Raw genomic sequence first — 21,085 nt, 5'->3', positions numbered from 1 at the left:
TTTATATCCAGTCAGTTTCATTACATCATTTTTCTTTTGGTGTGAAGAGTGGCTAGTGTTAAACCCTTGTGCAAGGTGTCGTAGTTGTTTTGAATATTGAAAAGATTATTAAACATCATGGCAGTGTTACCAGTATTCATATGCTCCATGTTTTCTCCCAAAACCATACTCTGGCCCCCTTTTGCCATACACTGGAAGTTTGCTAGATAATTCACTGTATTGCAGCAACCAACAAAATCCCTTGCTGTTTTGATAAATCTATTTTGTTTATCAAGAGTGCTGAGGTAGCTGTGCTCAATCAGCTTGTAAGGGAGTTGCCTGCAGTCAAAGTACTTCTAACACACTCTTTTCAGAAAGCACTTAGCATTTTGTTCTTTGGAGCAGAGCTAAAACCTTTCCTGTTTTTAGAGTGTATCTGATTTTTCTCCCCACAAGTCTAGAGATTTCCAGAGTTGTTTGTAATGAGACTGAGTCTGTACATGCAGGTGCATGCTCATGCATATACATAAAACTGGGGGATGAGTCCTACAATAGGTCATTGTTCTAGCCTAATTAGCAGACAGACAAATGGGAAAGGAATAGCGTGGCCTTTTCTGGCAAAGATTAACAGAGGCAGCCACTGCAGTCCACATGTTTAGGTTGGGTGAATAAATTGGAGCATTTGTTACTGTGTTATAGATGTCTTGTTACTTGTCAAACGTGAAGTGGGCCAAGGGAAGAATAAAAAAGGGTCTTGTCAAGCTGGTGAGATGGCCTGTTTTGCTGCTGTCAGCTCTGATTGCAGTTAGTTTTGCAAATAGAATACAGTTGCCATTTCCAGCAGTGAAGCATGAATTTTTAATATAAGGGGCACAAACCAACTAAATCAAAGCAAGAGTGATATCCTAGCATAGATATTCAAAATACCGATTTCTGTGTATGGGAGGAAAGCACCTTGTGTAAGTGCCAAAAAATAACGTCTCCTAACCTGTTTCTGTAGGGTTTATTAATTGCAAATAGAGTTTAGAGTCTTCTTATTTGTTTTTTGGGGTTTTTTTTGTAAACTCAGATGTTGTTCTGATGCCCCATCCCTGGAAGAGTTCAAGGCCAGGTTGGGTGGGATTCTGAGCAACCTGATCCTAGTGGGTGGCATCCCTGCCTCTGACAGAGGGGTTGGAGGTAGATGATCTTCAAGGTCCCTTCCAACCCAAACCTTTCTGTGATTGTATGTCAACCAGAACAGCTCATCAGCTCTTATGGTAGTTAGATCTACTAAACATTTCTCTTGAAGGTCTGCAGAAAGCTTGAGCTGAATAGAGAAAAATAAGCAGTTCAAAATTTAAACCAGTTGAAAAAGTAAAACAATTCGAGTATGGGTATTTTAAAATGTTTTCTGAATGGAAGATTTAGATTGATCTAGTTCCTCCTGGTTTTCTCTTTATGGTTTGCATAGAGAACTTCTCATAAACTTCTGCTGAAGTGTTTGGTTGCTGCAATTGTGATGTTGGAATAACTTGCATTTCCCCCTCCAAAAAGGCTTTTGTTCATTCTGTGGTGTTATAAATGATCATGTTGTAACAGTTAGCAGTTCTGTTGGGAATCTCTTGATCGTGTGGTTAGAGAAGTGACTGCAGTGAGAGAGGTTCTGAAGATGAAGTTAATTAAATGTATGTTACAGCACTTTAGCACTAGGTAAATAGCTGGCTGTAATGTGTTAAGCAGATTCTAGGGTATCTGGGATAACACTGGGCAAGTCACAGCACAACACTTCTGCAGCCTTGAAAACATTCCTACCAACATCAATAATCAAAATACCTCCATGATACAGATAAAACTAATGAGCCAGACAAGCGTGTTTGTCCAGGTTTTTAGAGAGAACCAGTGTCAAGTTCTCACCTCTTGGTGTTGTGCTCAGAGCCTGCTGCCAGCTCTTTCTCTCTAGCAGAAATTTGTTAATGGAGTCAAATACAGTTATAACCAACTGTAATTTTAAACTGTGTTGTAATAAAAGACAGGATTTTTTGCACCTATCAAAAATTACCTCTGATAACAATCTATTACAGGCTTTCAAGTGGGGGTGTAACTTCGTGATACATGCTGTGGTAACATTTTCTCTGTTCTTGTGTATTTTATTGTTCAAGGATGTAGGTGCATGTCTGTCAAGAGTCTTTTTGTGTAATATTTCACTTCATTTTAAGCATCCCTACAGAATTAACCAGGTAGTTCATTCCCCTTATTATTTCTTTTCCCCCACAAGCCTCAGTTAAAGGTATGTTAGAAAATAGAAGAAATTACCAAGAGATATCTCATTCAACTACCAACAAAATGTCTCAGTTGTCAGCTGAAGATTTTCTTTTTGTTCGCTAGATCAGTACGGAGAAGTTTTCTTCTTCCTGTTTATTTTTAGCCGTATATGTCCATGGGACAGAACTGAGGTTGGGACTGTATCTGCAGTAGTGTTTGCTTGGAGAGAAAGTCACAGCAGCTGGACATGTCCGAAACAAATTGTTTCTCTTGATTTGCAAGAAGATTCTAGTCATGTAGTTGATTCAAGGTGGCTGGGCTGTCCTGTTCCTGGTCAAAATAATACTTTGAGTGCAAATAAGTACATGGTCTTTTGCAGAGGTGAACCTATCACAGAGCTGGAGATAAATCTGAGTCTTAATTATTGCTGCTGTGAGGAAGTGAAGGCTGTTTTGGTACCACTTGTGAGTTTTAGGGGGTGTTAACTGTGTCTTTCAGCCTGTTGTCTAGTCAGCATTTCTAGACACAATCTGTGCCTTAGACTGATGGTTGCTTCCTCTGAACTTGTTTACAGTGAACCAAGGTGACCCTGCAATCCCTTGTGTGAAGAGGCAAAACATATGCATTTGATTCTTATCTGTTTGTTCCCATGCAATGAGGCTTGTAATGTTGGTTATCCTAGAAATACATGTAATATTGGTAATTGCTGTGTTATCACTTGCTAGGCATGTATTTGATGGTCCTCTGCTTCACAGTACTTGTAACTTCAGTATTAAGGTTATGATTGCAGACACATTGATATAGTAGAAATTCAAAGGTTAAGGTGGATATAAACTTGAGTGTATGAACAGCTGCCATGCTGTTCCTTGAGTATTAGCCACCTCTCTTGGACCCCTCTTCCCTCTAGGGCATGTTCCCAGGAGATTGTTTCAAGAAGATGCCTGAAGAGATCAGTTATCTCTTCAGGACCTTACTCAGGACCCCGTTTCTTTGCAAGATCCTGTGCTGCACCATGTCATGGTCACTGCAGCCAAGGCTGCCCCCCACATTCACATCCCAGCCAGTTCTTTGTTGTTAGTTAGTACAAGGTCCAGCAGCACATCTTTCCTCAGTGGCCTCTCCACCACCTGTGTTAGAAAGTTGACATCAGTGCTCTGCAGGAGCCTCGTGCTCTGTGTGTGCTCAGCTCACCCAGCAGAGATGGGAATGGCTGGAGCCACCCATAAGAACCAGGGTGTGTGACTGTGAAGTCTTTTACAGTTGTCTGTAAAAGACTTCATCCACTTGCTCCCCTTGATCTGGTGTCCTGTAACAAACACCCCCAGCAGCGTCACCCTGCCTGCTCTGCTCTTTAATCCTAACCCAGAAATTCTTGACTCGCTCATCATCCTCCCCGAGACAGAGGGCCATGTGTTCCAGGTGTTCTCTTAAATAAAGAGCAACTCCAACATCTCAACTGGTTTTTAAATGTATAATTGAAAACCCTTCTGTGTCTGTACAACACTTAGATGACCAGATACATCACCCTTTCCATGTTGAGTTCTGAGGCATGAATTTTTACTTAACTTGCACTAAACAGTTTTTTTTTTGACTCCCATAATGAAATATTTCAGAAGTCTAGAAGCTAGACATAAAACTTTGTTACATGAGGTATTTGGCTCTGCTGTGGTTGCTGTGTTTCTCTTGCTTTGCTGTCATGAATGCATGGGCTTTCATTCCTCCCTTTTCTCCAGGGGGTTTTTCAGCTTTGAGTTGTTGTTCCTCTCTTCTGCCTAAGCCTTCCCTCAAAGTGATGCTGTCCTTACCAGACCCTGTCAGCTGATGCTGACTGGGAGAAGCATTCTTGCTGGAGCCCCTCACTGTGCCAGCACAGGTGTTTGTGGAGCTCTGCAGGTCTGGTTGTTAACTCGGGCTGATGGCTTCATTTCTACTGAGTTAGTTTTTGTTTGGACCAGCTCTTTGGCGTGGTTTGCAGCACACAGCCATGGTACAAGGCCATGCTGTGCTTGCATGTGAGGCTGGGTGATACAGAAGTGAGAACAAGCAGCCCGTGCCAAGGAGGAGAGCAGCACTGCTTCATCCAAGAGTTATGATGGCTTGAGGTAGTTTGAGGTGCTTAAATGATATTAAAATACTGCTCTTTTAGATCCTTTCTGTCATTATGCACTTGTGCCCTGAGCACTATTTCTTTTCAGAGCTTCTGAGATGATATGTGGAGGCTAAACTCTGATTTCCAAACTCAAATCCAGCACCCATAGTGAATGTAAATTTGGTTGTGTTGTACAATAGAGTCAACTTCTGTGTCTTCAGAACTACATAAGCATTTCTAGGTGTGAAATATTTCAGAAGAATGTTCTCATGAGCATTTGAATTTCTGTTATTCTTAGATATTGTCCCCATGATGGCCATTTTCATTCAACCTCAGCTGTTGGGGGAAACTGGAAATTGCCACCTCCTAGTGGTGTTTGCTGGTCTGGATGAAATACAACAAATGATTTTTATTTAGGTTTCCAGTTTTGGAGTATTGCTAAACAATAAAATTTCCATGTCAGTTTTCAAAATACCCAGCATAAACTTGCTAACAAAGCAGGAAAAACCTCACATACTTCTCTTTTTGTACTGAAGCATGCATGGGTGTATGTGGGGAAACTTTATTAAGCAACTGCACATTTGCTGTCTGTCTCCTTTTTTGCATTAATAAAAGAAGCTGCCACTTCTTTTATTATAATAAAAGAAGATGCCATTTGTCCTTGAAATGTACTCCAAGTTGTTGTCTGGCACCCTTTCCACAAGCAGGAAAACTTTTCAGTGGGGAGAAAGAATGGGGGAGAGAAAAGAGCAACAACCCTATTGCCTTAGAATTGTTTTGCGTCATCTGTGGCCAAATGATAAATACTTGCTGTGGTTGTGACTTGTTTTCTTGTTGGACTGTCTGAAGTGAACCATTAATGGAATTTGTTTACAAAATACTCCAGTCTTCTATTAGCCCCTGTCATTTACTGCATAGGGCATGTGTGAAAACTTGTCTAGTGCACTGATAGAGCTAGTGAGACATTTGGCTGAGCAAGTCTCTATAATGTGATGAAATATTTGGACCTGCAGCCACCAAATTCTATTTTTTTTAGATTCTAGAGACAGATTGCTATGGTCTGTATTAGTTTAGAAGGCTGGGAGAAGTTGCCATGTAAAATACAAGCAAGTCTATATTTTCATGAAAGCTTGATGTCCTTATTTAAGGAAATCTCTTCTTGTTGCAGCGACAGTAGCAGTTCAGAGCCTGCTGTGCTCCAGTGAAATCTTCACATCAGTAGCTATGCAAATGATGCCATGAATGCTTTTCTCCTCAGGTGCTGAGGAAGTCTTGCTGCTCGCCAGAAGAACTGACTTGAGGAGGATTTCCCTGGACATGCCGGATTTCACGGACATTATTCTGCAGATAGACAACATCAGACATGCAATTGCCATTGACTATGACCCTGTGGAAGGCTACATCTACTGGACTGATGATGATGTCCGGGCAATTCGTCGGGCCTACCTCGATGGCACTGGAGCCCAGACTCTGGTGACCACGGAGATCAACCATCCAGATGGGATTGCTGTGGACTGGGTGGCCAGGAACCTGTACTGGACTGATACTGGCACAGACCGCATCGAGGTGACGCGGCTGAATGGGACATCCAGGAAGATTCTTATCTCAGAAAACCTGGATGAGCCTCGAGCCATAGTGCTCAATCCTGTAATGGGGTAAGTCTGGTGTTTAGTGAGAGCCCTGTGGTTGGTCTTGGGATCCAGCTCACAGTCTCCTGAAAGTGAAAACGTGCAGATTGCAGGATGATGACTGTGCCGCTTGCCAGATATTCAGGAAATGACTGGTTTTCCCTTGATTCATCCCTTTAATAACTGTGTACTTAAAAGGTGGCTTCTAAATATAGTGTTCCTCAATGAACGTATACATTGGGTGTTTGGTTGAATTTTCTGTTCTCTGCACCTTCAGTGTTATCCTAACTATGAAGGAATTGGGCCACTGCATAGTCTCAGTAGTTTAATTTATTTACTGCTCAAACTTTATATTGTCTTCACTGATTACTGTTTAAGCTGGATTGTTTGCTGCTGCTGGGGAAGCAAAAAGCAAATTCTTTCAAAAGTGACACAGACCTTAACTCTTGTCTTGCTGTTGCACGCATTAATTGTTTCCTTTTTTTTTTATTTTTTTTTAAATTTATTTACAGCTACATGTATTGGACAGACTGGGGTGAAAGTCCAAAGATAGAATGTGCTTATTTGGATGGCTCAGAAAGGCGAGTTCTGGTGAATACTTCTCTTGGGTGGCCTAATGGCTTGGCACTGGACCTTGAGAAAAACAAGCTTTATTGGGGAGATGCAAAAACAGATAAAATTGAGGTGAGTAACAGAGCCATACTTGGGTGCATTTGTAGAAAACAAGTGCAGTTCTCATACGCAGCTTTGTCTTGGGTACATTTACCCATTTTTGGAGGAGTCTGCTGTTTCATTAATATTAAAATTGTACTTAGCATGACAACACATATTTGAGAAGAAAGGAAGTACATTCATGTGGTTGAGAAAATTTCTGCAAGAAATGGTATGTTTGTTATGCCTACATTGCTCCAAGTGTAATTTAATTGCTTGAAATCTCAGGTTTTACCTGAGGCTTTTGCAACAAATTGAGACACTCAGGTAAAATTTGTTTAAAAGATGTTTTGGCTTGTCTATGGTGCTTGGAACTGCTATCTAAAATTGCTGGATGCAAAAGACAGTGCAAGGTTTGTGTACAGGAGCCAGTGGGTATGGAGGCCCTGGAAAGCCATATTTCAGGATTTTAATGATTATGTGATGTCCAGATTTGTGGACAAGAGGTAAATTTTAATGTACCTACTGCTTTGAAAACAATATAGGCAGTCTGTGCCTGAATTTGAGGAGGGCAATTTCTACCTTGGTCATAACCTGTGAAATCAACTGAGTTTTAATGTTGTTTGGGGTAGTAGCATATGCACCATTTTTTGATAAACAATTTAGATAAATAGACTTTGAGGAATGACTGCTTTCTAAAGATTTTTCCAACAGGAAGAGAGGAAACTAGACTGTCTGCTAGCTCCAGAAATTTAACTCAGTGTTTGGCAGTAGCTAATACTGGGTTTGATGACTACCAGAGAGATCCTGTCTCCCCTTACCTTTCAGCTTGCAGGACAGGGAACACTCCAGATGCCACCTTTCATAGCTGGGGCTGCCTTGTGTTTCATGGGGTTAAGCAATCTGTTCAGCCTGTCTTACTTCACTGTCAGGCAGCAAATGCAGCAATCCTGTTTGGTTTGACATCAAAGTCTAGGAAAACCAGAGAAACCAATGTAAGGGCTTTTTATTCACTCTGTTTTTCTTTCATGCTACTCTACTGGCCCTAATACACATGAAACCTCACTGTATGTCATTTGAGGTGGGGCATTTCCAGTTTCACTTGCTGCTGCAGTCATTCAGCAAAAACTCATTTTCCCTTGATTGTGTTTTGTTGCCAAGAACATGCCATTTTAGTAGCAGCCACTGCTACTATTTAATTTATTTACTGCTCAAACTTTATATTGGTTTCACTGATTACTGTTTAAGCTGGCTTGTTTGCTGCTGCAAACAGTGATTTGTTCTGTATATATGTATCTTGCATCCACAGCATGTCAGAAACAAAAATCAGCTGACTTCAAGTCAAGGATACATATTTATATTTTATACTGTAGTTGACCCAGCTGGTTATTGGGATTTCTCTTTTTTCCCAATAGACACCTAAAACTAACTTGAAGCATGTTACTGGATAAATTTGGTTTCTGTTATCACCTAACACCAGCATAAAAGGGATGGTAGATAGTAAGCTCTAACTTATTTTGTCATTAGGTCATTAGGTAGCAAAAGAAAAAAAAAAGCTGATGATGTTTTGGGTGCTTTACTCTTGCTACACTTCAGGGAAGGAGTTCTTGCTTCAACTTAAATGATGTTCAGATTAATGCTGAGTGCTCCTGAAGAAGGAAGTCTTCAACCCAATATTTTGCCCCTACACAGTTCAGAAAGTTGCACTCTGTATCTGCATTGTACTGCAGAAAGCAAAGAAGGTGCTGCCTTGTCCGTGCTGAAGATGGGATCCCAAATTGCTGTTAGATGGTAATTGAGAATTGCTTTCATCACATGGCATGCCTTCAACTGCTTTCTACATAGAGCAAAACAAGAGAGTGAATATAGCTTGTGCATATCAGTGTGTGTCTCTGCTTGGCATTCTGCTCTGGCTTCTGGTATTCTAGATCTGCAGGGAGTCATCTTACTCTCACTGGGAAGGCCTGTTTGAATGTAGAGTTCTTAAACAGTGAATGAACTTTGTACAGCTTGGAAATTTGATAGGCTGGAGGCATCTGTCCTGTTTTTCCTGGATCTCAGGTCTGAAATGCCCTGTGAAGGTCCCTGGGTGGGTGGGTTGGTTTTAGGGGTGGTTTTGTTCAGTTCTGGTAACACACTGTGACATTACTTTTGGGTGCACTCTCCCTCAGTTGGAAAATAATCTCTGCAGAGCTGTTGAGGGTACACCAAGCATCACCCAGTACCAGGAGACTGTGTTTTATTTGTGCATGGAGAACCTCACAGGGTGAAAACAGCAGTTACCCTTTCCTGTCAAAGCCCTTTGCTAACCTTCCCATCTGCAGCATTCAACTGCCACACAAAGGGCCCAGTCACTTTGCAAGCAGTTTGCATCCTGGAGAAACCACTTGGCAAGGCTTATCAAAATTTTGTGTGACAGGAGCCTACAGGGCTTTCGCTGCAAATTTGGCACCCTGTGGTAACACTGTTCCCAGGTTTTATTTTTTTAAATTACTTTGACAAAGAGTATGGCAAATAGAAAATAGATAGCAAATTTTGAGTCGTGTCTGTCAAAATCATGTGTTTGTCCACACAGCTTCAGCTACAAGTGAAGGGCATGGATTAATCCAACTGAACTTTGGATTTTACTGACAGAGAAAAGTTACTTTCCAGGAACAAACAGCAGATTAATAAGGATTACAGGATTCCAGCAGAGAGAGAAGCAAAGGCCCACGTGTATAGTTTCCTAATTCTTCTTTTAAAAAATTTAAGGCAAGCCAGGTTTTCCCATGTATTATTTCTTCAGTATTTGCTTAAAGTGCCTAAGGTATAGTTGCATAATGAGCAATTATGAAATTTTCAGCTGCCTGTCATTATGCATGCATTTTAGTTGAGCTTGTGCAATATTCTTGGAATAAGCATTCAGCAGACTGTCCCTTCTGGCAGCTTCCCCTCGTTACCCTCTTCCCTTTCCCCTCTGTTGACAAATGTCCTTCGTTTGCTTTTTTTTTGTGGGAGATCCATAATCACATAACTATGACATACCCAATAACATATCACATACACTAAGGCTGTACAAGTTTATAGGGTGCTTTAAGTGTAAGTCAGCACTAGATGATGATCATGGAGCTCACTGGAATTTCTTTCCCAGGTGCAGTTGTGTGGGCTGCCCTTGAGTTTTCAGGAAACAAGCTTTATAATTAGTGTGTTGTTGATCACATTCTGCTTAAATAATGTAAAAGGCTATTTGGAACAATTTGCAACTTAAATATAGGAGTGGGATTTGTAGAAGTCAGTTGTACTGGGAGAAAAAATAATAATTAAACTAACTTAAAGTTGCTTTTTCTAAACAAGTCCAAGTATACTTCACATATTACACTTAATTTTCCAGTTATTTGACCTAAAAGATGCAGTATTTAGTTTATACATGAAACATTTTCTCATAACTGATTCATTTTTCAGCAAAGGATTTAAAAAAAACTATGCAGTGTAATAAACTACTTGGAAGATATTCTGTACCGGTTTACGGAAACAGGCAAATCTTACAGGGAGAACAACTAATTTAAACTTATTGCCACATGCTAATTAGCTGTAAAAATCTCAAAGCATTGTTTTTCTATAAATATAAATGCATTTCAGAAGACCTAGTTTATACTTATATTAATGTAAATAATTCCCACAGTGCATAATTCTATTAATATATGAGAACAGAAAAGTTAAGTAGATCTAGAAATAAGGAATGCAGAATCCCCTCAATTGAAAGAAGAGAGCTACAATTTTAGATCAGTCTGAATAGGCAGGTGGGTTAATACAATTATTTTGATTTATAATGGTGAGGGAGCCTTAATTTCAGTGGGGTTTTTGAAACTTTTCAGAGACATTAATTTCAATTTAAAACTGTAGCAAAGAAATTTTATGAATTGAAGCTTACGCTGTGGTCCTTAGATGAATGAGATATATATCTCCTATACTTTTTACTACATCCTGTATTTTTTACTTCTGATAAATTGGTAAATTACATGCTTTCCAGCTGCAAGTGCTACATATGTGAAGTGATCTGCAGCACATGATGTTGACATACAATGTGTTAATGTTGAATTACACATGTCAGAATTGGGCTGGCAAACCTCGTGCTCATCCCTGCAGTTCACAGAGCTCTGTTCAGCTCTGTATTCCTGCAGCTCCTTTGGATGCTGCCACTTCTGGTTTTTCTGTTTGCAGTGCACTGCTCTTCTGACTGGCATTAAGCTCTGCTGTTGGAGGAGTGACATGTGTGCACGTGTGTGGCTGTTGGGTATGTTTTTTTTGTTGGGGATTGTCTGTGTGGTTTGTTAGCATTATATACCTCTGTGTTTTTATTAATCTGAAGTAGCTGTCAGGCCTCTGTATTGCTCTGCCTTTAGCTTGAGGAACCAGCAAGCATGAATGCTGCTGTAGCTGGATGGGGATTTTTTTGTTTTGCCTGAAGGGAGCTGCTCAGCAAACTTCTGAGTCACATGAGAGCTCTGTTTGTAGCAGTGTCCAAATACCTGCTGTATAACCAACTATCTTTTAAGCTTCTGGAGGGGTATAGTCTGTACTGGTGAGCTTGACACCAGATTTAGACCAGGAGCCACATAGCCATTGTAGAAAGGATAGGAGGAGTCATTTGGAGGGAGGACTACCTTAAAATGTTGTTACAGGGTTCTTTTTTTACTGAAAGAGTGATAAAGTACTGGAATTGTCTGCCCGAGGAGGTGGTAGAGTCACCATCTCTGGATGTGTTTAAAAAAAGACTGGATGTGGCACTTGGTGCCATGGGTTAGTTGAGGTGTTAGGGCATGGGATGGACTCTATGATGTTGAAGGTCTTTTCCAACCTAGTGATTCTATGAATTCTGTGACAGTTTGATAACACTGATGATCAGTTATGTTTGCTTTTCCCAGAGGGACTATGCTTGGATGGAACACAGACTTTCAGGGAGGGAAGAGAGCTGTATCTTTGATTAAAACAAATTCTATTTCTACAAAATTATGTACAGCCTCACAGGGGTGTGCACTTGTAGGAAGAAGAAGGAAACCTGGCAGCCATGGGAAGAGGATCTTTATTCTCTCTTGTTTAAGAATACCCACTCTCTCATCTGTCTGTTGGCTGTGTTCTGCTTGCAGATTTGGGGTCAGGAGTAAGCACCTCAGTTCTGACTCCCAGGGATGTCTCAACTTCCTCTGCAATGAAGAATTTTCTGCTCATGTGCATTTGGAATGATCTTGACTAATTTGCTTTCATAGAAATGATGTTGGAGTTTGTCCAGCCTTATAGACACCAGTCTGTAGTGTGGAACAGAGTGTTGAGATGACACACAATGATCTGTAATGCTCAGCAGGTCAGACTGGTGAGTGACTTCAGATCTTAATGGCTTTTAGTGAATTGAAACTCTTCTGAGTCTGTTACATGTTTCTAAACCCTGAACTATGCTTCAGGATTTCCTAATGTGATACGACCTCTTTCTGGAGCACAGAAGTAAAGCCAGCCTCTATCTGCCAACAAACAATGCACATATCCTCTTCAGGAGCACAGAGCCTTCCAGCTCCACTCTTCTGATGATGGCCTGGACTCAATTAGTCTGGTCTTTATCACCTTTTGGCTGAAATGCAGCAGCCCAGTAGACAGGGTGTGGGGGCTTCAGTCCTCAAGGTATGTACCATGTCTCCTTGGCAGCATGAGGTGCCATGAGCACATTCTTAATTCTTTAAGCTGACATTTCCCAGATAACTAACTACAAATCAAATTCAAGATGCCAGTTCTTTTCTTCACAACCTAGGCCATACATATGGAAAAGGCAGCTACGTGTCTGAAGTGAAGACTGTTGTCTGGGCTACTGTTGAGCATAAATGGGTTTTCCATGATAAAGGCAAATCTTTTCTGTAGTAAAGAGAATTTTTCTTAGAGGTTGTGCTGAGATGCTGGATTAGCCTTCTCTCTTTCCCCCTTCCCCAATTTTCAGGAACTGAAAAACATCAAGGAGTTCTGTTTCTGTGTTCCAAGCACAAGGTTCATATTAGTTGACCTTGCCTTCAGCATCATAAATAACCAGAAATTCTCATCTGTAAAGAAGTAGAGCAAAACCAGCCTTGCAGCAAAACCCCATTGTGTAGAAGCAGTTGCAGCAGGGACTTGTCCCACCTAGATGATACAGGAGATAATGTGGCCTGTGTTAGTCATGTCACTTAATGCACTAGTAGAAAACTCTTAAATAATGTTTGGGTTGAATGAGATCCCTCCATAGGATGGTTTTGATCAGACATTCTCTTAAACTTTTATATGCCCCGCTTGATACTGTATCAAATAGCTTCAAAGTGAAAAAAATACACAGTTTAAATACCCCTTGGAGTCTTTCCACACTCAAATTTCTACCAGTATGAACTTACATTAATCTATAACAATTTGTGATTTATTAGAGCTACTGTTTTATTGCCATAAAACCCTCTAAATCTTGTGTAATTGTCCAGGAACCCTTTTGTTTTGTACTATTCTTTTAAAGGGACAACTTAAAAAAGAAGCGACTGACAGGCAGCTTCTAAATTTGGTCTTTGTGGAGTGCTCAGAAATTACTTCTGTATGTGCAGCTTTTGCCATATTTATCAAGAGGAAATCCTGAGGATGTATTAAACTACAAAGTTGAAGAATTATTTGAGTTGTACATGTTTGGGGCTCTCCTTTCTCCCTGAAGAATTATTTTAGGCTATCTGATTCCAAATCACCCTTTTCCTCTTGCTAGGGAGAGAATTCTGCTTTACTTCCACTGCTGGGATCAGCTTCCTGTATTTAAAAGAGGGATTTTGTGTGTAGCAGTACAAAGGCTTCTGTACCTATGAAGTGTGGAAATGAGCCCCCCTTTAAAAGAGCCTGATGTATATTCTAGCACAGAACAAGTATGTGTTTTTCCAGTTGCTGAGAAAAAGTTGGCTCCTATGGGAGTTGGAGTAACTTTGAGTTTGTCAGACTAGCAGGTAGGATAGTTGAGAGAGGTTTTAACTTGGTAACCTTCTTGAAGTTTCTGGCTATATTGCCAATAGCTATGAGTGATTTCCTTTAAATACTGCCACCTTTTATGGTTTCATTTTCCTACTTTCTTCTGTATTTTCCCAAGAAAAATGCTGAATTTGCCATAGAGCTTACCTCTAACCTAGAGGGAAGGTGGTTTTTGCTGCCCAGGAGTTGTGATCTCATGAATAATGTCTTATACCAGTTTTGGAAGAGACTTGTTTCTCTGATGTTTTGGAGATAGTTGTGCCAAAATGCCATAGTTTGGGAATTAACTTTTCACTGGGAAAAAATTCTTTCCCCTGCTCTAGTTTGAGCCCTTTCTTGGTGTTTAGCAACCTTAGGTGTAAACTTCCTAAATGAAGAGTACAGAAATATTTTTGCCGCAAACACAAATTCCAGCCTCCTATTTCAGCTTTGTTGGGTCCTTTTTTTAAGGCCATCTGCATTAGTGATGGTATTTCACAACACCACAGAACATCATATTGGAATGTTCCAGGTGGATTGTCTTGAGCAACGCTGGGAGGGCAGGTGATGGTACCACAGGTGCCTGTCAGCACAAATTTCTGCAGTTTTTGCTTGTGAAACACATGAAATGTGGATGCTGTAAAAAACAGGAAACTTGGTGTGCTGGGCTGGCCTGGTGAGGTTCCCATGCTGCTGAGGAGCTCCCACTACAAATAAAGGTGTGGAACTTGCTTTTCATGCCACATCTTATTAGTGAAATTTTGAAAGCTGTCAGTGCCATTTTTAGACTCATATCATCCAGGGCTAACAAGAGAGAAATCTAACAGACACACATGACAGCCACCAGCAGCCTACCCTGGTTCTCCCAAGGTTGTCTGCAGTGGTGGGAAATTTTTCTGATAAATGTCAGTAGTGTGGATGAGACCAAAGGTTTTTGTGTCTATTTATCCTTTCTAAAAATTCTTCAGTGCACTGATGGGATAGCAGTCACTCAAAGGAAGACTTCCTTTGCTTGGCTTGATTGACCAGAGTCATTCTGTGGGAAAGGATGCTAACTTATTCTAAACTGGAGGTGACCCTGGCCTTTTTGTGAGCAATGAAGACATAATAGAGGCCCAGTTAGGGTTCAGCGGAACCCCCACAGCCATCTGCACACTTCATTGGCAGAAGTGGCTTTCACTTGAACTTGCATTTGACAAGTGTTTTCTGTCTCTTTCTCATTCAGAAGGGTCCTTCAAAGCCAAGTAATTGAAATGCTTTCACCCCTCACTCCTTTTTCTCCTTCCCCCAGACTTGCTTAAATTGCAGGGCAACTGGCATTCAGTGTTAAATGAGTAAAAATGCATCCACTTCCAAAGCTCCCACCTTCTTTCCTTTCCCATAAGGAAGTTTCTAAATAAAAACCCACCCTCTTTTCTACATTCTCCAGCACCACCTTCATAAAGGAAGAGTTGGGAGAAAAAAATGTTTCTGTTGCAAGACATGTACCGTTTTTCTCCCTCCCTCCTTTTTTTTTTTCCCCTGTGGGTTTGTTGTTTTTTGTTTTTTTTTTCCTCATCAGGCTGGACTTTTTGAAATGAAACACAAATCAGGTCTCTGGAATAAAAGGTTGTGAGTATGCCTTGTGGCATTTGGAATGAGGCTATTCACTGCCTGAATGACTATAAATAGAAAGCAAGGAGCTGCATATTTCTCAGTTCAGACTCCCTGCAAAGAAGCGCCCTTCCCAGTTAAAGGGTGACTTTTTGAAAGAAGCCTTGTTCCTTGAGCTGAATTGAATTGCTCCAGGAATTCTTCTCCTTGCAGCTTGCATAAAAGGCGTTAATCTCTAATTTATTTCTCCTTTTAAAAGGCAGCGTACTCCATCATAAATGTATATTCTTAGCCATGTTGCCAGATATGCCTGTCATGTCTGTACAGAGTTGCATGTAAAAAAATTCTGAGTGCAGAACATTGTTCTGGGCAATTTTTGTGCCTGAAAGCCTTCTTTTTGGCTCTGGGCCAGCTGTCGGCTCCCTTTTTATCTGGTATTCATTCTTTAGTGAGAAGGCTAAATTAGCAGCACTCAGGTTTTTGTGGCTTTTTTTTTTTTTAAGGGATCGAGGAACAGAATGGGAATTGTGATTGATTTTTATAATAAAAGATTTGATTCTCCCCACACACTTGTGATGTTGCCGATGGTAAGAGCTCCAATGGGTTACTGTTGCAGTTCTGCAGACAATTTGTTTGGCTGATTTGGCTGTTCAAAAATGCTGATAAATCTCCCGTGTTGTGCAGTTATGTAAATGTAGTGCAATCATTTTTCTTCTGCCTCCCCTTTTCAGAAGGACTGTAGTATTGAAGAAAGACACATAGTAGATGGCAGGAAAATGTTTGACAGGTTTGTGAGTTGGCAGTGTTAAAGATCCTAGCGCTCAAGCTGTTGGATTGGCTTTTTTTCTCTTTTTCACCCCTTTTTCCCCCCCTCTTTTTTTTTTCTTTTTCTCCTCTCCTTTTTTCTTCCACCCTTTCCCCCTTTTTTTTTTCTCCTAACACAGTGGTGTTTTGTGTGGTGTTATTTTGAAAGCTGCTTCTTATTTTCTCCTCAGACCTTTTGTTTCACATTTTTTTCTACTTTGAAAAACTAGCAAGGGCAGCCTTTTTCATAGTCTTCTTTTCCCTGTTCATAGTTTTTAAAGAATGGGCCTATAGATTCTTTGCATTGCTCTTTCCATTACTTATGGAAACCTAGCTGTGTGAGTGGTTTTTCTCTTCCTTTGTTTAACAGAGGAATTAAAAGGTTGACAAATACCTTGTTTTTTTAAAGCCCAGCCTGTGCATGGTTTCCAGTGGTTTTTGCATTAGTGCTAATGTAAAAATGAGAGGAACAGCAGACAGGAAATAAGGGGAGCAGTATGTCAGTGCTGTTCACATTTCTGGTAGAAGAGAGGAAAAACAGAAAAAGAAATGTGCTCTTCAGCAAGACCAGGAAAGTTTTTAAGCAGTTGCCAATCAGACTGAGGAGATAAGAGATTCTATCATATTTAATTTCTTTGAAGTTTTCTAAAGTGTAAATTTCTTAGCTTGAAACAGATGGTCAATGTCAATTGATTTTTTTCATAGCTGGACAAATGAATAACAAACTTTGCAGAGAAATACAGTCAAGTTGGTATATTCCTTCTCTTGATTCCAGCTATTAGGACATCTTGATCCTTGGCATTTCATTATAGTCATTTTACCTTTATAAATCCCCTTGAGCAGAGCTCTTAGTTTAGAAAGACAAGTGATTGGTCAGGTTTTATTTTGCCAGTTATTCATCTAAGTTGCCTTTGAGTTCTTCACTTGACTTAAAGTTACTTTCCAGATAAAAAAGACATGCATTTTTTCCTAGATCAGATATTACACTGTTTTATTTTTAATTATGTTGCCCACTAGTTCATGGTTATATGAAATTTTGGATCATGTGTTTTTAAATTTATTGGTAAGATTATTTTATGTGTTAAAAAGTAAAGCATCATGATTTGTAAAATGGGTGGCAAGGACAGAGTGCATTTTTCTCCTAGTTATGGATCTAGTTTTCTTCCTTGTTAAAATCTCGAACTTTTTTGACAAATTTAAGGCAAGAAGAAACTTTCCAGGAAGGACATCATTAGAACCTAGGTAGTCACTTCTAATGTAAAACTGGCCACCTTTTTGTCAAATATATTAATATTTTAGTCTTATTTTGAAAACCCCAATGCTGTCACCTAGCAGGTGAAGCACTGGAGAGGCCCTAGTCACAAAAGCTGTGTCCTTGGAGAGAAATCAGGTGAGATCTGTCTCTAGGAAAGTAGAAGTGGCTTTTGTTCCTCCTCCCTACCAGGCTGGTTCCAGCAGTGTGGCTGTGGGCCCAGCTACCCTGCTGCCACCTTCCATTCCTGTAGCCTGTCCATCTGTTAAAGGCCCCAGCAGTTAACACAGTTCTGCATGGGCAAAATCCCCACTCAAACCCCATGCCTCTTGAGAACATCTCAGAATGGATCTTTGTTTTATCAGATAATCAGAAGCCTCAATTTCACCAGTGTTTGTGATGAAAGATCTGGTTTGGTTTCAGGTCTTGCTTCCCATAGCAGTTAGAAGGGTTTTACAAATTGTGCTCCAACCATGTGGATGGTCAGTCCTCTAATTCACCTTCTGGTCCTCTCTGCTCTCATATGTGAATGTTTCTTAACCCAGAAACCATGGCTGTTTGTCTCAACCAAATTCTCTGCTACCTGTGAACAATAAAAGTGATGTAATTGCCTTTTCCCGTGAGGTAAGATATACATAAAAATAAAAATGTTTCTTTTATTTTAACAGTGTTTTTACTGAATCCATTTGTGTTCCTTTGGTTTTGTCTTTGCTTTACTTTTCTTCAGTCTGAAGGTAGCAGTATTGTTATCTCTCATGGCTCCAGCTGTGTCCTTTAGGAGTCAGAAGGTTTCTGTGTCTTTTGTGTAACCAAGACGACCTATTCACCACCACGACCTGGCCACATCTGGAGGCAGGACACTGTTGTCTGAGGTGATACAGAAAATCCTTTCTTAAGGGATGTTTGATGTGCCTTGTATGTGTATGCAGCCTCAGAAGGATCTGGGGTCAGGAAGGAATATTCCCTGTCATTTGCGGTCCTGCCTGATGAATGGTCCTGTTCCTGCTAGCACGGTGTAGAAGTGGGAGCTGTGCCTCTGTGTGGCAGTGTAGGTGTCATCACTTTACCTGTGGTATGTAGTGCCACTAGAGGGACCTCAGTGCGGAGCAGTGGATGAATTTACCTGGACCCCATGTTCTTAAATGGTTTTGAGATGGACATCTGTGAACCATTGGATGAATTGGTGATTTGGCAGGTGTCAGGTTTTTTTGCTGGAAGGGAAAGCAGTTGTGTTTCTTTTTTGAAAAGCAGTTCTGTGGTTTGCACTGATAAATGGTCTTGTCATGAGGCAGCATAGGATAATCTACGTATACCTTGTTCTAACTTTCTGTTATAACCCTTTCTGAACACTTGAGTTTCTGGTGCAGGTTCATCCTCACTGGCAATAATAGAACTACCCAACTCTGTTGTCAGACCAGAATATTAATGGATGGCATATTATTAAATCAAATCAGTAAAAATGCTTTAAAGAGAAGCTGCAACCAGCAGCTGAATGTAGAGCCAGTACTCCCTGCATGTAGCAACATGAACCAGGAGCTGGACTGAAAGCACAAAAATGTGTATTTGATAAAATGCAAGTGAAATGTTTGTCATGAGCATTAAAAAGAGAATTGTTTGGGTTTGTTTGCACAGCTACCACAAAAATAACGTCAACTTAAGCAAATTTTCAACACCCAGCTTGTCACTGCCTGGACAGCTTGTGTAGAAACCACTGCAGCTGGGAAATCTCGTGCCTGTGAATTTATGGTTAGATTGGAAGTTACTCTCAAATGCTGTGCTGTGCTTTGGAAATTTCTGCTAGTCCAAACTAGAAAAAAAGTACAAGAAATGTACATTGCCTTGCAGAATTACTACTTAAAAACGGAAAGACCAGCCTAAGGTGTGACATTACCTTAGTGATTCAGAAATGTTGGGCACAGAAGAATGAGCAATTAATGCCAGATTCCCTGGGGAATCTTGGAGGTGACAGAGGTCAGAAACAGAACTTGATGAAGATTCTCCCAGAGGAGTAATTACAAGACTCCTGGGTTTGGGGTTTGGTTTTGTTGGTTTTTTTCTTACAGGCTGGTTGTGTTTAGTAGAGGTTTAATAAGGTCCAGGCTTGGATTTGTTCCCCTAGGAAGGGACTGTATTTTGCAGCAACTTTGTAGAGCATCTTGTGAGGCAGTGAAACATAAGTACTTCCCATTTAGAGAAGGACTAAAGTTCTCACCACCCAGTTCTACAAAGTAGAAGAGTTCTTGTGAAGGGCAGTGATGTTCCCTGCTTGACTTCGCAGTTTATTAAATTGAGACATTAAGTGAACTGCTGGGAGATGGTCAGATTTGGGTCTCGGGGCAGGTTAGGAGTGTGGAAGAAGTCATGTCCCTCAGCCCGTGCAAGGGCCAGGAAGGGCATTTGCTCAGAGCACTTGTGTTATCCTGAGAGCACCATCACTCCTCCTTCCTTCAGTGGAGATGTTCCTCTGCTGGTGGGTGTTTCTGGCAGAGCTGCGCTGGGGAAATCTTCCAGCATAAAGTAGATCCCCAGGGGACAAAAGTAGGTGGTACTTGTACTGACTTGCTGCAAGACCTTTGGCTGAGTGTTTCAGCATCTTGTGCCCCTGCAGTGGAAGAAGGTTAGTGTTTTCCAGCTTGTTAAAGCCTTACTAATTTAAGGTTTATGAAATGCTACATAACTGCAAACTTACTGTTGCCAGCAGATGAGATTTAAGGCGTCTTTGCAGAGTGCCACAGCCTCTCCTTTGGGCTCTACTCTTTCTTCTGTATGGTTTGACTTATGTTTTTAATGTTCTGATCTTGTGAATCCACCTTAGAGGATCCAGCAGCAGACCAAATGTCAAAATTCTTCTCAGTAGAAGCATTTGCCTTTTGCTTCTTGCATGGCCCTACAGGCAAGAAAAGCAGCATTGTGTTCTCCTTGTCTTTGACATTGTGCAGTCATGCCATTATGGAATGTGGGTCTGTGGGCTTTGTATGGTGCTTATGCATGAGCAGGGTTTCGTTTTGGTGTGAACCTAACACCCTTGGGACAGTTCTGCCCTGTCTGTCACCTGTTTGCTCCCAGTGTGGAGACAGTTCACAGGGAGGGGGAATCCCATGTGTTCCACAGAACCAGTGCACCTGATGTCATCCCTGTGTGGTCAAGAGCTTCTCATCCATGGTTTTTGTTGTCTTCTACTTCTGAGATCTACAAGACAGCTGTCCTTTTTTTTCTTCCCTTCATTTTCATGGTTATCAGTTACCTGTTGATTTTGCTACAATGTATGAAAATCAGTGCTGGCTGTCACCATTTTTAAGAAGACAGTAAAGGTCATATCAGTCTGTGCCGTCATTATCTATTTCCTGGCTTTTGAAAGTTTGGATTTGTGACTGCAATAAAGCACCCAGTAGCACAGGACAGCTTTGTCAGTGCAAAATTCAAGTTGGTTTTGTTGGTGGATATCCCATCTTGACAAAGGAGTTGAAAACACATAACAAATGATTCTGAAAAGAATGAAAGATTGCCAGTGAGTTTTGGGAAGGGGAAGATGGCTGAGGTCAAAGCTAATTTGCTGCTATAGATTGATAATAAAACACAAATCATTTAGTGATGGAGCAGCAGACAGACTTCTTAAACATGTCTTATCTCCAAAGTGGAGTGGGATACTTGTGCTATGAGTTAATTTCTTTTTCTCCAGATTAAACTTGGTACAAATGCACATTTTTCTGTGCCAAAACAAGCCTTTTTACAGGAAGATGAGGAGGCCCTTTGCATCTGTACACTGTTGGCATCTGACAGGTTTGTGTCAGCACATGAGACTCCAACAGTTTGTTCCAGTAACATCTGGGTCCTTGCTCATCTTTGAGTTCTTGAGTCACAAATCCATTGGTGAAT

At 40.7% G+C, this 21,085-nt stretch overlaps 1 protein-coding gene across 1 annotated transcript in view; it reads left to right on the top strand.

Annotated features, from left to right (window-relative positions):
- LRP5 (LDL receptor related protein 5) overlaps nucleotides 1–21,085 on the top strand; it is a 130,626-nt gene that overhangs the window by 60,162 nt on the left and 49,379 nt on the right. The window contains exons 6-7 of the mRNA XM_071427633.1: nucleotides 5,571–5,967; nucleotides 6,453–6,624. Of these exons, the coding sequence (XP_071283734.1) occupies nucleotides 5,571–5,967; nucleotides 6,453–6,624 (569 nt within the window). The remainder of the gene's footprint in view (nucleotides 1–5,570; nucleotides 5,968–6,452; nucleotides 6,625–21,085) is intronic.

Source organism: Agelaius tricolor, unplaced genomic scaffold (assembly GCF_023055355.1).
Source record: "Agelaius tricolor isolate 1412-34295 unplaced genomic scaffold, bAgeTri1.0.p SCAF_5, whole genome shotgun sequence".
NCBI classification, from domain to species: Eukaryota; Metazoa; Chordata; class Aves; order Passeriformes; family Icteridae; genus Agelaius; species Agelaius tricolor.
Note: the sequence above shows the minus strand (reverse complement) of the source record. Positions and strands in the feature narration are given on the sequence as shown.